We start from the raw sequence: 14,449 nt of genomic DNA, 5'->3' as shown, positions 1-14,449 counted from the left end.
ACAATTCACGACTAATTCCGGATAGAAAAAGATTTCAAAAGAGGCTCTTTATTACACACCAAAGATTTTTATGACTGTTATTAAGCATATGAAATAATATTAAAATGCTTAATATTTATTCAAAATTGTGTTGAAATACTAGGTATTTCAATTTATTTTGATATTATTCACAAAAAATTCATAATTAGTATTAAATATTTGCTTTATAATATATTGATTTCAACATTAATTAAATTCAAATATGTAATGTTTTAAAAATTCATCAAAACTTTAAACAATGCGCAGTATGTTTACACATAAATCGTTGTTTACATGTTTCCGATAATTTATCATTTACAATAGGTCATCTAAAGCTTGTATCCATCATTTTCAATCTCTACTAGATGTCAGCTACCTCTCACGAAAAATAAAGCCGAAGTTTGAAAAAATTTGTCCAAGAGGTAAAGATATAAAAATAAATATTTGTTGTAAGATGTTAATGTTGATGAACTATGTAAGAAATTAATGTGCAGTATAAATTTGCTGAAAAGTTGCAGAGACTGATTTTGAGGCTTATAAATGATTTACATGATTTATTATCAGCAATATTTTAATTTAATAAAACTTCTCACCAGCATGAAATTGTTCCATCATCAAAGACCAGCATTTAATATTTACCCTTCTAATGTGGTAATCATTTGTGAAAATAGTAATTCTATAGATATTAACAATCATAATATCATTGTAAATTTTGCCTCAAGAATACATTTTGGGAAAATGATTCATTAACGTTAAGAAGGTAGAAAGAAAATAGCGATAAATATTGAAATTTTATTAGTAAATTAATATTACCGTTCATGGCAAGATAATTTAATAGATATATACAATAGCACACGCTACGTGTATTTATCTCAGTATATGTCCACTGCATTTTTTGGCTAACGACGAAAAAATAAATTTTGGTATTTTTTCGGAGGAACTCGAACTGCCTACTGATAATCAGGGTGTTTAAAAATAAATTCTTCAAAAATTAAAAGTTAAGTAAATGGTTTAAATTGTGAGTGTAACAATGCCTAAATAAACAAAAGATATGTCAAGATGTAAACTTTTGAATAAATATATATAAGTTTATAAAGAAATAGAATAAAATCTTTTGGAGTGTCAGAGACACCCCAAATGACCATTTACATTTAGAAAATGGGCGCAACTACCAGCAGGTTAATTAAATTTGACTTTCTCTTACTGTACACAAACATGAAGATCGAAACTGAGTGTGACTGAGAAAGAATTTAGCATCTAAGAAAAATGGAGAAAAATCATAACCTGAGCAAAAAAAAAAGCCATACATTTCTGGAAGATAAAAAGAATTGCATGGTGCACCTTATCTTGTCCATGGAAGAGACTTAGAATTATTTGAAGGAACACATCCAGCTGCAAAATTTTCGGTCCTTGACATCCATAAATGGGACCAAATTTTCACTAAATTCATCCAAAAAAATGTTAGGTAAACAACCCAACTACTTTCCAGCCCATTTGCTTGGACCTTTGAATAATGTACAAAAACAGAGAAATTCAAATTTCATTTTGGAGCAAAAGCAGTTTCACTCCATTTTTGGAGATAATTTTTTGACCAATGGAGAAGACACAAGCATACTGAGCCATTTCACTTTTTTGGCTCAAGATTAAAGCCATCAGATAATGATTTTAGACACCACTGAAAAGTTATTAGAATTAGTTGCATACATACCAAAAGCAGCTCAACAATGCAACACGACTCCAGAGTTATGCATCCTATTTGATAGTAATTGGTCAGTGATGTGTTCCTGTCTTCCATGTTGAAAGATTTGACCCGACAATAATATTCTCCCAAGGGTATTTGGCAAACCCTTACCTGCAACAAGGTAGATTTTGTCAATATTTTGTCGCTACATTCATTAAATTGCAGAGGAAATCAACTTTGCATACTTCTGCTACCTTTACAGGACTGCTTCCGCATTTCGATTAACATCTACTACACACCAGCTTTTGGAATGGAATTTCTATTCACTTTCATGGTTATTTAACCCGTCAACACCCACAGGTGCCATACAGCACCGCTGTGCAGCACCGAGCCTAAACTCCTATCATGGATATAATATGTGCCTCTTAGCGTACATTTCATTGCATGTACTTTGTAGAGGGTTTCTTCTCTTATTCAGTAAATGTGAAAAGTGTTTTTCACCACATCGGATAGTCCTGTCAGTTTCGCAGCAAAAGGTTTTTTTCTGGACCCATGAGTTATGGGTACTCCATCAAGGGAAGTGCTTTTGTTGTCTATAATTATTAGTTTAATAACTATATCGTAATGCTTTTGTAAATACAGTGAAACCTCGATTTTACATTCCCCCATTATACATTTTCCCTGATTTTGCACAGTTTTTATCAGGTCCCAAACAATACTGCCTTTAGAAAATGATACTCTATTTTACAATATTCTCAATTTTGCACTTCTTGTAAGTGGTCCATTCAAAAGTGTAAAATAGAGGTTTCACTGTAGTAAAGTATAAGTTAATGTAGATAAAAAATTCAGCAGCATCGGGCGATTCAAAATTGACATACATATATGAATGTAAGCATTAGCAGTGCCATTTGGCACCGCTGGGCATTATCCGTATCAATTCACCCCGAGGTCCTATTTTGCATAAGGTTGCAATTTTTAGCTCTATATTTCATCATATAGCAATTTTCCTGACAAAAAAGGTACTTAACATTTTCAAAATGTGAATAAACTATGTTGAAAGCTTATTTTCATATAAAATATTATTAAATAATATTTAAATAATAAAAATATTGACTCTCAATTCATCTAATATTTCTTACAAAGAGGTAAATACAGTGGAACCCCGATTTATCGTTCCCGCATTCATCGTTTTCCCGCATTCATCGTTCGCCGCTCCTGGTCCCAAATTAAGTTCCATAAAGACAATGTAATTTTTTCCCGCATCTATCGTTCCCCGAAGTATCGTTTTCCCGCATTGATCGTTTGAAGATTGTGGTCCCGTCGTATAATTTTCCCGCATTCATCGTTTGACAAAAATAAGACGAAGTGTTTACAACGTGTTTATGGCTAATAACGAGAGACACAAAGTTTGAATCTTCCCCTGGGAATTGAAATGCGATAGGGAGAAGCAGAGTGCCGTGGGATAGTTACATTTGCGCATTTCCCAAGATCTGGTATCCCCCTCCATTCAGCACTTGCCTCCCCCCGGTTGAAGCTATCTTCTTCTCCGAAATAAAAAAAGGTCCCAGCTCGAGCAGGGATCGTATCACGACGACCTTAGCTTCGAAAGAAAATATCAAGTTACTCGAGAACAAAAGAAAACTTTTTCACGCCTACCCCTTTCTCGAACGCTGACTAGCTTCACCTCTGGAGGTCAACTGCTGCATGAATCACCAATTAGCCCAAAAGGTGTGTAAAAATGAATTTTGGCAATTGGTATAATACTTTTATTAGATTGAGATATTAGTGATGTGCACGTAATTCAAAAAAGAATGATACCAAACACGACGTATTTCTAACGTTATTTACCCATTTTAAGCAAGGAAATAGTTGGAATAATACGATGGTGATTTCTGGCGAATATCGATATCCTCGCAGCTGATAGTGAGCTTCACGGCAGTTGATGCGGATTTTTTTTCGAAAACAGGGCGTCTGGTTACAATTTACGAGTTATGCTACAAGTCTCACTTGTCTGAGGTGCTAACGAAGCGATATCTTCTCAGGATATTTTGTTTCTCCCTACTAGCAATCTGAATTCATCTGCTCATCTAGAGCTACGCTACTTATTTTTAGAAATGAGTGGGTAAGCTGCCTTCTCCATAGGATATAAATATTTCATTGCGTAGTCATATGGTCATGCTTCACCCTCTGCAGTGAGCTCTGCTTACGCCGTACGCGATAGCATTAGTGCCGAACTTCACCTCGTACGAGTGGTTCCGTACTTTCCGGGGTGGATTGACTTAAAACTAGCGAGTGTTTTCCGTGTGGGTTCAATGGAGTCCGGTTTCATTTTCATTAGTTTTATTCTTATTCGTCTTCAGACCATGGCCCTTCCGAAGACACAAGTGAGAACTTTAAAAGATGGACTGAAAATAATTGATGATGAAGAAAAGATTCCGGGCTAGAAATACGTGAATATTGCAGAACGCCTCGGTATGTCCGGCAGCACATGACGGCAGTGGTGGGGGTAGAGCGAGATCCCTGGTGAAAACAAGAAGTGGGATGAAGCCGAGGATCAGGTGGGCGTGCCGCTGACGATTAATGCCACATAGCCTCAATCATATTAAAAATTTAATTGCTCGAAAGGAACATTTCAAATAATAAAATATTTTTGGCCTTCTTGATCCATCTCATAACCAATCACTGTGATGGCGAAATCAGTTCTTTGAGGCATAACACACACATTTCTCTCGTAAATACATTTACTTGAAATGGCATTTGATGGATAAGAATTTTTACATCAGACAGAAATGCATAATAGCAGTGAAAATTCTGAGTGGAGTGCAAACATTTTTTAGCAAAGCGGCTTGTTCCTTTAGGATATTAGGAGGGGGGGGGGGAGCGTTAAAAATTGAGAAATTTAATATTTCATCGTCATTCCCTATAGATTTGGCCAAGTTCCAGTCTTATGAGGCCAAAAATTTCATGCATTTTGACGTATCTGCCATTGTTAAGCCACAAAATGCCAAATTTGAAAGAGCATCCGTAAAGAAAATATTCCAACACCCACACAGCTTCGTGGGTAGAGGAGCGGCAGGCTACTCCCTGTCCCCTCCCCACACGCCTCTCCCACGCCCCTAATACAGTAAAATTCATCCTGAGTGTCCTGCTGGGACAATGCTCACCTTTGATAATATAACTTGGCAGATGGTAGAAGGTAAAAAAGAATATATTGTGAGACAACTTGTCCCTTTTTTGGTGCCTCATCGGTGTTAAACAAATCGAGGTTTCCAACTTTTAGAGAAGTGATGAAATATTCTTGTTATGTTCGTGATATTTTTAGATCCGAGGATGCAGGCAAGGAGCTCACGGTCTATGAAGAAGCCTCTCGAGTGGCTAGATCGGTGAGCAAACTATGGAGACATGCTTCTCCTTGAGACTTAATGCATTGAGAGGCTGTTCATTACTTAATTAATAAATAGACCCAAACATTACATACCTGTGAAACTGTGCGAGGAATGACATTGTAATACTTCAGCAGAGATTGCACACTGGACCCCATTTGAATAGCCTTCTCTTCAGATACATTTCCCTGCACCAAAGCTTTAAGATATATACGTTTAAGCAAGAGATTTTCAACAAATTCCACAAGGACCTTAGAAGTTACCTAAAAATAAAAAACGGCATGTAAAAACAATGCTTGATATGATCTTAACGCAAAGAACATGATAGATACATCCCAGAATCACACTACAATCACATACTAACCACCATATGCACAGGAAATTACAGGTAAATCCGAAACAATTTTTTTCAATGAGAAAGCACTATGTCTATCTGCTGCGACAAGTAGCAACATACTAGTAATTAACAAGATATTAAGTATGAGATCTGTACTGCTAAATAATGTAGATCACCAGTACAGAAATGGCATAATAATACAGCACAAAGAAATAACAAGTAATACATTATTACTAGAATGCCTGAACTTAACGCCTAATTAGAATACCTAATATGGTTGGAAGGAAATTACTTTGCTTTTCTACAAAACACACACTTTATTGCCGACTAGTTTCGGTTACACTGTACCATTTTCAAGACTAGTGATACACATAAGAATTTGCCGAGATATATACTCTGTGGTAGGGTGATTGGAGGGGAAAGGGGAGAGGGGAGGTAAGTGACGGGAAGGGGGAAGGTGGGAAGAGATAGGGGAAAAAACCAGAGGTAGCGTCACAAGGATACACGCCAAAAAATCCTTGTGACGCCAACCCACGCTCCCCTCTGTAACTACCTCCCCTAGAATACATCCCGATTATAGGGAAAGCAAAGCAGGAAGAGCATAAATATTGTGTTATTGGTCTAAATTAATACAATTATACTGAAAACGAATTTCAGCACAATTTGGTCAATTTTTGCTCCAGTCTTCCACACAAAGACAATTAATGAAGTGAAGTGTTCACCGTGCACCTTTTCTTGCTTACTCAATAATATTAATGTTTGAACCATTGACATCTTGAACCAATATAAATTGAACCATTTCTTTCATTTGGCTTCATGTGAAATTTCGTAATATCAAAATTGTATTAAATTTTATATAAATTGCTTTAAAAAAAAGTAAAAGCAATCAAGAAACGTGTACCAAAAAATGACAAAACAACTTTAAAATGTGCAAAATTTGTAATGTTATAATAACACCGTCAAGATTTTCTATAAAACCGAAAACACATAATTTTAAAACTAATTTTAGTAAAAAAATAAAACCACTTTCATGGACCTCTAATTATAGATTATCAAAATCAGGTTATGATGATTCTGCCAAGGAGAATGAGAAAAAAGATCATTTTCTAAATGTTAAAATTTAGAAATAACAGCAAAGATCACAAAATCAATTTACTGCCATATAATGTCCACAAAATTTAAGGCAAGAACAAACACATAGATAAACTGAAAGAAAAACTAATTGGATTCGACACCCAAGTTTGTACCTTACATCAGATAGAAATAGATAATCTAAGACGCTTTACCCCAGAGCTTAATATGTAGCACTACACAGTGGCATAACTACGGGGGGTGGGAGGATGAGGGGATAGATCCCTCCCCAAAGCCTCAGAGAAATAAAAATAAAAACCATTGCCTTGTTTTGACATATAATAACTGCATCAGCTTTAAGTTCAATTTTTAGTCAAAATGACGAAAAATGTATTTCCAGGCATGTCATTTTTCAAATATTTTACCAGATTTTTTCTAGGGGGGAAGTGTCGCCATCCCATTCACCCCCCCAAGGTATATTCCTAAGTACACCAATGGCACTACATTCAGGCATCCCCCGAGTTACGTACGTCTCGACTTACATAAATCCGTACTTACGTAAGCGATAACCGTATTTCAAATGATTACGTTAATTTTCGAATGCGACCGCGAAGAAGCAGATATTCGCTCGTACAACCTATGATAGAAAAAATATCGAATAGTTATCGAGTTTTTTACGTGTTAAAAATAACAAAGTGACCCATTTTTGTTATTCCTCGAAGGAATTTTCTTTAATTTCTGTAGAAAAATCGCTTATAAATTCCAAGTCAGCAATCAACGTAAAAATTTGCAGTTCTAGCGATGGATGTGGTTGCGCTCATTCCTGTACGATACAACTTCTTATACAGCATGCACACCCGAACTCCGACTTTCAACTATTTAAAAATTGTATCCTTAAGTTTGGACATTTCCATCTGTGGAATTAAAATAAAATGAAGTTCAAGCAGAAATCTTTATTGCGGAAAATAATTGTTTATTACCCACGTAACGGCATTGAAATTTTGAGTGTTGGCAATGAACGCCGCGAAAAAGTTAAGAAAAAGTTGACACACGATATTAATTGCATAATTGTTTACATGTTTCTGGCGGAAAATTTTATTGCAGCATTTTCTCGTTCTCTCGTATTGTGTGCAACTGTAAATGAATATTGCGTCATTGAAAGCTTTTCCCCACTAACTTTGTTGCACGTTAATGACGGAGTTGGCTGAATAAAAGCTCACTTTTAATTAGCTTCGTGCTTTGGAAATACTCTTTGATGTTTCCAGCGAAGTAAATATTCAAATGATGATATTTTCACGTTATTTTATTGAGATATGAGAGAATGAAAGTATGTTTCCGTGCGTGAAAGATTGAGTGTATGTGCGTGTGAATGTATCTAAGAATAAAGTAAGTTACTGGCATTTTTTGTGTGTTATTTGCTCGTAATCCTCGACACCCCTTCTACGTGTATTAACTGTGACAGTGAAACCACCAGATTCATCGATCAACGTAATATATAAAAGGCAGAAGATATAGTGATTATAGGTAGGTAGACGATGCATTCTTTGGGCCCTTAGATCGCAGTATAACATTATGAATCAATTTAAGTATTCAGTTTAGTAATGTAGCGTTGAGATACCGTACTTTCCCAAATCCACGCGATCTGTCAACTCTGGGAATAATATTACGCATTTTGATTGGCAATGCTCGAGATGCAACTCCCAGACTATATTAATGTTTATCGATTTTGTATCTAATAACGTAAGAATACGCGGTAGAGTTCATGAATATCGCAGTGAATTGAATGAAACTTCACCGAGAATTTACCGCTCATTTCTCCGTTGAGAATTTCACCGAGCCGATCGCAATCTCTGAGGCACTAACGCAAAGGTTCGACTTACGTAAATTTCAACTTACGCAGAGTCTGCCGGAACGCATCTCTTACGTAACTCGGGGGATGCCTGTATTAGTTTTCTAAGCCAATTTCAAGCCTTAATTTACCTCTGGTGCTAGTAAAGCCTACCTATGAATATACCTGAATTATACCTTCATGTAGCAAAATCGTGACAAATTTTAAAATTTTATACACTGGATGACAACACACACAATACATACTTTACCAACCTTAGCAAAAAAAACCCATAACCAATGTGTCTTTCATACATCGAATTTGACCCCTATGATACAAATAACCTACCACACAAGAGTGCTGATGCTGGAATGGAGTTAGTAAAATTAGGTGTTCGAACATCACTAAGAGTAACCAAACCAACCAAGATGAAATTTAAAAAATTAAAATATTCAACCAAATTGAATACACTTTGATCTAAAAATTGAATTTCCCTTCAAATACAATAGAATAAGCAGATAGTTACAGTGGATTACTATTTTTTTAATAGGATATGGACAATAAACATCATTAACTGCACTTAATTAATATGAATAAAAGACCGCAAATAGCCTGCACAATTTGATGCCCACTCATTCAATGAATGGTAAGAAATTTTGTTCAAAAATCTCATAATTGAATTCAGCACTCCAAAAATTTAGCAAGAAATCAACGCTTTCTCTAAACCTCCCAGACAAATATACATCATGACTGGAATAAGTACCAAGGGTCTCAGATTTGGAATAAAATAACTGTACTGGTAGAAATTCTATCATTAAATAAGATTGATTGGCTCCTATATACATTTAGATTTGTTGTTAATACCAAACTCAAAAATATGCAATTCAAAGTTTAATACTGCTATATTTACCTGACATAATGCAGAATGCTTTTCAACATTGTTCCAATAGGTTTGCCTCAACAAAGACAGGTAAACATCACTGCAATAAAAATACAGAGGGTAAATGGATGAAGTTAGCTACATAATCATAAATCAATAAGGAAGAAAAAAAGTATACACATGTCAAACTCTTTCAGCTTTCAGCTAGATACCATAATAAATGTTGATTAGATTGAATGGAACAACTGATTACATGTAGGAGCAAGCTAAGCCCCAGTCATCACTACGACATCCAACACAGCAATGACCCTAAATTATGTAGGAGATACTCTCACCACAATTATCAAAATGATTGTTTAAGTTGAAACATAGGCACTTCTATACTACTATAAAACCCACTTATGACCACTAACTGATTCATACAAATGGTTGGGATGAACAAGATGAAATACGACAAGAAGTCATTGAATCAACCCCCTCTAAAATCATCTGAATCCCTAGGAAAATAGTCAAAACACTAATTGTCTATCAATTAATGTGTTTTTTCATGATAGTCATGATAACATTCCACAATTTTTCCTGATGTGGGTGGGTTTGATGGTTTGAAATCTAATGATTATGGGTGAGTGGGGCAGCCTGCCCATTTTGTACTTACTATACACTTACCGAGCTAAATCTTTAGGCTTAAGAAAAGTGTTGTAATATGCTTGTAGCTGTTTCTTCTTCATCGCTTCAAACAGTTCCTCACTCAAGTTCTTCCCAAATACCATCATTTTCTGTATAATTGTTTCAAGGAGAAGCTGTTTCAGAAGAAAAAACATTCATGGCAATTTTAAGCTAATCAATGAATAAGATCATCACAGGTAAAACATTCATTCAGCATGCACTTCAAATATCAACAGATGGAAGGCCAACAATTGCATGACCTGAAGAGAAGTGTAGTAGCTATTTTCTCCACACTCATTGAAGCATTTAACTACGTAAAAGAATAGAATCAACATAAAAATTAAGATACTACTTACCGGGAGCTTATCGTGAAATCCATAGACTTTCAGGATGAATCCTAGGTCATAGGTTTTAATTTCAAAAGATAGTCCAGCCATATCTGCTGGATACACTTCCTCTACCAGCTGTTGCTTGAGTAAACATACAAACATATCCTGCATGCAAAGCCTGAGGAAAAATAATATCAAATTCAAATTCATAACTAATGCCATAATGGGGCATGTCATTCAAGTAATACACAGTTAGATAACTGCAAAATAATATTGATACTAGGGATGGACGGATCCAGGACTTTTTCGAATCCAGATTCGGATCGGATCCTTGATTTTCGGAGCTGGATCTTTCGGATCGGATATTATCGGATCCAAATGCATTTTCAAATTCCTCCTGTTAAACGAAGTATTTATTTATTTTATATTATTTATGTAATCATTCAAGTTCATTCTGGGTACATAGAATCAAAGGAATGCTTTTCAGACTTTCATACGCATTTTGACATTTTTATAATTTAAAAATCATTTTTATAAGCTTTCAAGTTGTTTTTTAAAAACATCTTTACATGCTCAGGACCCAAACTGTTACGCTTGGGTTTGGTAACGAAAAAAGGAAAAATCTTCCGATAAACCACTGACCAGTGGCGTAGCGAGAGGGGGAAGTCCGGGGGTCCAGATCCCCCGAAATATAAAAACACAATTACTTTCCTTCATAAAAGGAAACAAAATATTGAAAAATCATGAATTTAGAATGAATTTCTTAGAGAAATGAAGTTTTCTTCGATTATGAGGGGTGTTAAAATTAGTTTGAAACCCTCTACTTTGTACCCTGTTGTTTAAAAATTTTCCCCCCTGGTTTTTGGACCCCCCATATGATATTCCTGGCTACCCTACTGCCATCGACTAAATTCAAATTTGACTCACAAATGTTTCCCCTGAATTCTGTCACTTTCTCATCACGACTTGTGTTTCGCCCGAAAATGCTTCAGCATAGAGAGGTGGATTTAGCATTTCCTCACGATAATTTCACGCCACAGTGCACGCACATGGCATACATTGGTTCTCCTTATTTCAATAGAACTGTTTCTACCCAATGAAAGACAATTTTATCAGTATATCATTAAATTAAATTTCAACTGCACAATAAACAACACAACAGTATTTAAAACAGCATTAACATCACGTGCAACGAGATGCTCAACCGCTCAGCATGAGGAAGGGGTGGGCAGCAGTTGTCGATAAAGGAGAGGTGGAGGGGAAGGAGCCGCTCCCTCCGTATTTCAAGCAACAAGGCTACAAATGAGGGAGTCAAGGACGAACAAGTCAGATCTTGCTTCAGTGACGTCGTTGCCTTCAAAGCGAAACCGGGCGAGCTATGTGATATATGCAGTTGGCGTTTCCGATCTGTCTCTACTTGTTTGAGGGGCTAATACTGCCCTTGTTTCTTTGAAAATTGTGCTGTTTGGACAATTCTGCATATTAGTATAGTCTAATTGTAAATAGAAAAATTAGTGACAATCAATTAGAGCTGAAAAATAAATATATATCGTCAGGAATGCGTCGCGTTTGGTCTAATTCTTTTTTAAATCTGTCATCTAATTGTTGAAAATATCGAGACTTCTTCGGGCCCAGAAAGCCACTCACCTAGCATTTGTCGTCTAGAAACAGAATTTAAGCAGGTAGGCTGAAAAAGGTCAGTTGGTGAGACGGGGTAGGGATGAAACACGCTTCTATTGTTCTCGTGTAATTTGAAATTTTCCTTAGAAGACAATGATTTATGGTCTTTGTGACTTCGGAAACAAAAAAAAATAACAGAGGCACAGGCTGATGGACGACCGAGGGTGGCTTTCTGAAATTTGCAACATAGTTACTTTAGACGTGGTTATTATCCTACGATGCTGAGATTCCCCCGCTGATTGTTCGATTTCTTGGGAAGGGTCACACTATGTGCCAGTCGTATTTTGCCTTTTTTATTTTCTATGGCTGAAATTCTGCTACGTAACCTCTGCGAGAGCTTTCAAACAAAACAGTTCATGAGTAGGACAAGAATCGCATGTGACAGTGCATTCGAAGAGAGAATCAGAACTCTTTACACCCTTGTGGGACATTGCATTCACTGAAGCTATTATTTAAAATTTCAGATCCAGATCCTATGTCTTCCGCAACTTTGGATCTGATGTATCAGAAGAAGGGCAATATCCGCGGATATTTGGATCAGAGGTATCCTATCCGACCATCCCTAATTGATACATATGTATATGTATAGATATTATAGTTAAATGTTGAAATTCAAAAAATGCTGAACAATGAAGTGGTGTTTGGAGGAGGCAACCGACAGCTAAATAGTGACATAGAGAAGGGTAAGGAAAGAAGGGTGGAAAGGGGCATCGCGTTGGCATTAGCCTGCTCTTAATGAAAAGCTCCAAGTGGACTATGGCTTTATGATCCATCTGACCAATAGAGTGCTGTACTTGAAGTTCCCTTCACAAAGCACTCGAGCAGGGATCAAGGTAGTCCCTGAAAAATCCCCACCACTACCACGATTTGAACCTGGGTCCACATGGAGGGATGCCAACACCAAAGTTACCACACAAACCTGAACCCTTGAGCCATAAAGTTTTATGCATGGCTAAATATGACACACTCTTGCTCCACTTACGTTTGAGGTGAGGATAAGGCAATGGGCGAGATGAAATAGAAGCAGCAATGCACTTGTGGCAACCGAAACTTTAAATCCTGCTTGAACCATAACTCAAGGGACTCATCAAACTTCACACAAACTGGGTGTGGTGGACTCGGCCCATTTGGGACAGGAAGAAGTTCAAAGTCATTAGGTAGAAAAATATTCTCTGGTGGCAGATGAAAGTTACCATCACTTCTTGACTTCAGCCACGATGATGGGATATCTATGGAAGAAACAAAGGTGCTTTTATCCTTAGCATATTACATACAGCTTAAGTAATTATTCAATTGTTAGATACTTAAGAACACAACTGATTATAATTACAATGCTCCACATAGGTAGGATGATTTCTATTAGTGAAAAAGGAAGTATATTAAGTACTTCAGGAATGAAGAAAGATCTGAGGTATCGAGGATGGACGACACGGCCATCGAAACATCAGCAGAGATGGAGAACCTCATCCGGTGGGAAACCCGAAACAACTTCAACTTCAGGAATGATATCACAATTTTCAGGGTTTTCAAAAAATAAGTATTCTAATTTTTATAGAATGCAGATTAAATGGAAGCTTTCTTCTCAATAAAAAATATGTATGCTTAAAGGTAAAATATGTATGCTTACAAATCAATTTTCAATGATTTGCTGAAACAGATGCTTGAAAAGTGGACTTCAATGAAACAAAAAAAATCTGAGGGATTATTTCAATGAATTAAACAAAGATAAACACTAAAACAAAGATCTACAACCTATCATAAATAACTTACCTTCAACAGTATACTGAGTTCCAAACCATGGTTCAGTAAGGCATGCAGCATTGGAATCGATAAAATTCTTACATAAAACCAAAATATTGACAGTTTCTGGCACTAGTAGGCTCAGTACAGATTTTATATCCTACAAGGAGAATAAATGATTCCATCAAATGAATACACAAGGTGGCAACAGTAATATTAAGCATTCTTCGCAACAGAGATGGTACACAAGGTAAAAATCAAGACACCCACCTCAGGTTTGTACTCATAAAACAAAGATGCCCCTGTGAGAATGTCTTTCGGAGGGTAATACTGAAGGCTCTCTGATAATGTCTCCACATAATCTACAGCTGCCTCTTCCTCTAGGTACCTCAATGATACTTCCTCAATCTTCTGAAGTTCTTTAAATATTCGCTCATTGGGGCACTCCTTTTTGAGCATATCAAGGTATCCAAATACAGACCCAACAACCTGACAAATATGGAAACAGAAAAAAAAATGCTTTTAAATGAAGATGAAACTTAGCCAAACAAAATTTCGTTAACCACCTGCCATTAAACCGACCACGGCATCCAGAAATGAAAAATGAATACTATGAACCATTCCAAAATGCACAAGTGATATGACTGACCAACAGAACAGAGATTCATTCGCTCAGGAAAGATTATCTGCCTTTCATACGATTAAGTATTCTCCCTAACAACTGCATCAAAAGAAATAGATAATGATGACCTACCAAGCCATCACAATGATCCATTATTTGGCATTAACATAATAAGTAATTTACCAGTCAAGGATGGTCCAAAATCAAACCAGAC

At 36.3% G+C, this 14,449-nt stretch overlaps 1 protein-coding gene across 1 annotated transcript in view; it reads right to left on the bottom strand.

The window, feature by feature from the left end:
• Window positions 1–14,449, bottom strand: part of LOC124164735 (nardilysin) — a 37,279-nt gene that overhangs the window by 5,420 nt on the left and 17,410 nt on the right. The window contains exons 9-16 of the mRNA XM_046542024.1: window positions 13,884–14,102; window positions 13,644–13,773; window positions 12,856–13,102; window positions 10,221–10,371; window positions 9,865–9,998; window positions 9,229–9,298; window positions 5,178–5,345; window positions 1,727–1,870 (exon numbers count right to left, since the gene is read on the bottom strand). Of these exons, the coding sequence (XP_046397980.1) occupies window positions 1,727–1,870; window positions 5,178–5,345; window positions 9,229–9,298; window positions 9,865–9,998; window positions 10,221–10,371; window positions 12,856–13,102; window positions 13,644–13,773; window positions 13,884–14,102 (1,263 nt within the window). The remainder of the gene's footprint in view (window positions 1–1,726; window positions 1,871–5,177; window positions 5,346–9,228; window positions 9,299–9,864; window positions 9,999–10,220; window positions 10,372–12,855; window positions 13,103–13,643; window positions 13,774–13,883; window positions 14,103–14,449) is intronic.

The sequence above is a fragment of the Ischnura elegans genome, chromosome 1 (genome assembly GCF_921293095.1).
Source record: "Ischnura elegans chromosome 1, ioIscEleg1.1, whole genome shotgun sequence".
Taxonomy (NCBI): domain Eukaryota; kingdom Metazoa; phylum Arthropoda; class Insecta; order Odonata; family Coenagrionidae; genus Ischnura; species Ischnura elegans.
Note: the sequence above shows the minus strand (reverse complement) of the source record. Positions and strands in the feature narration are given on the sequence as shown.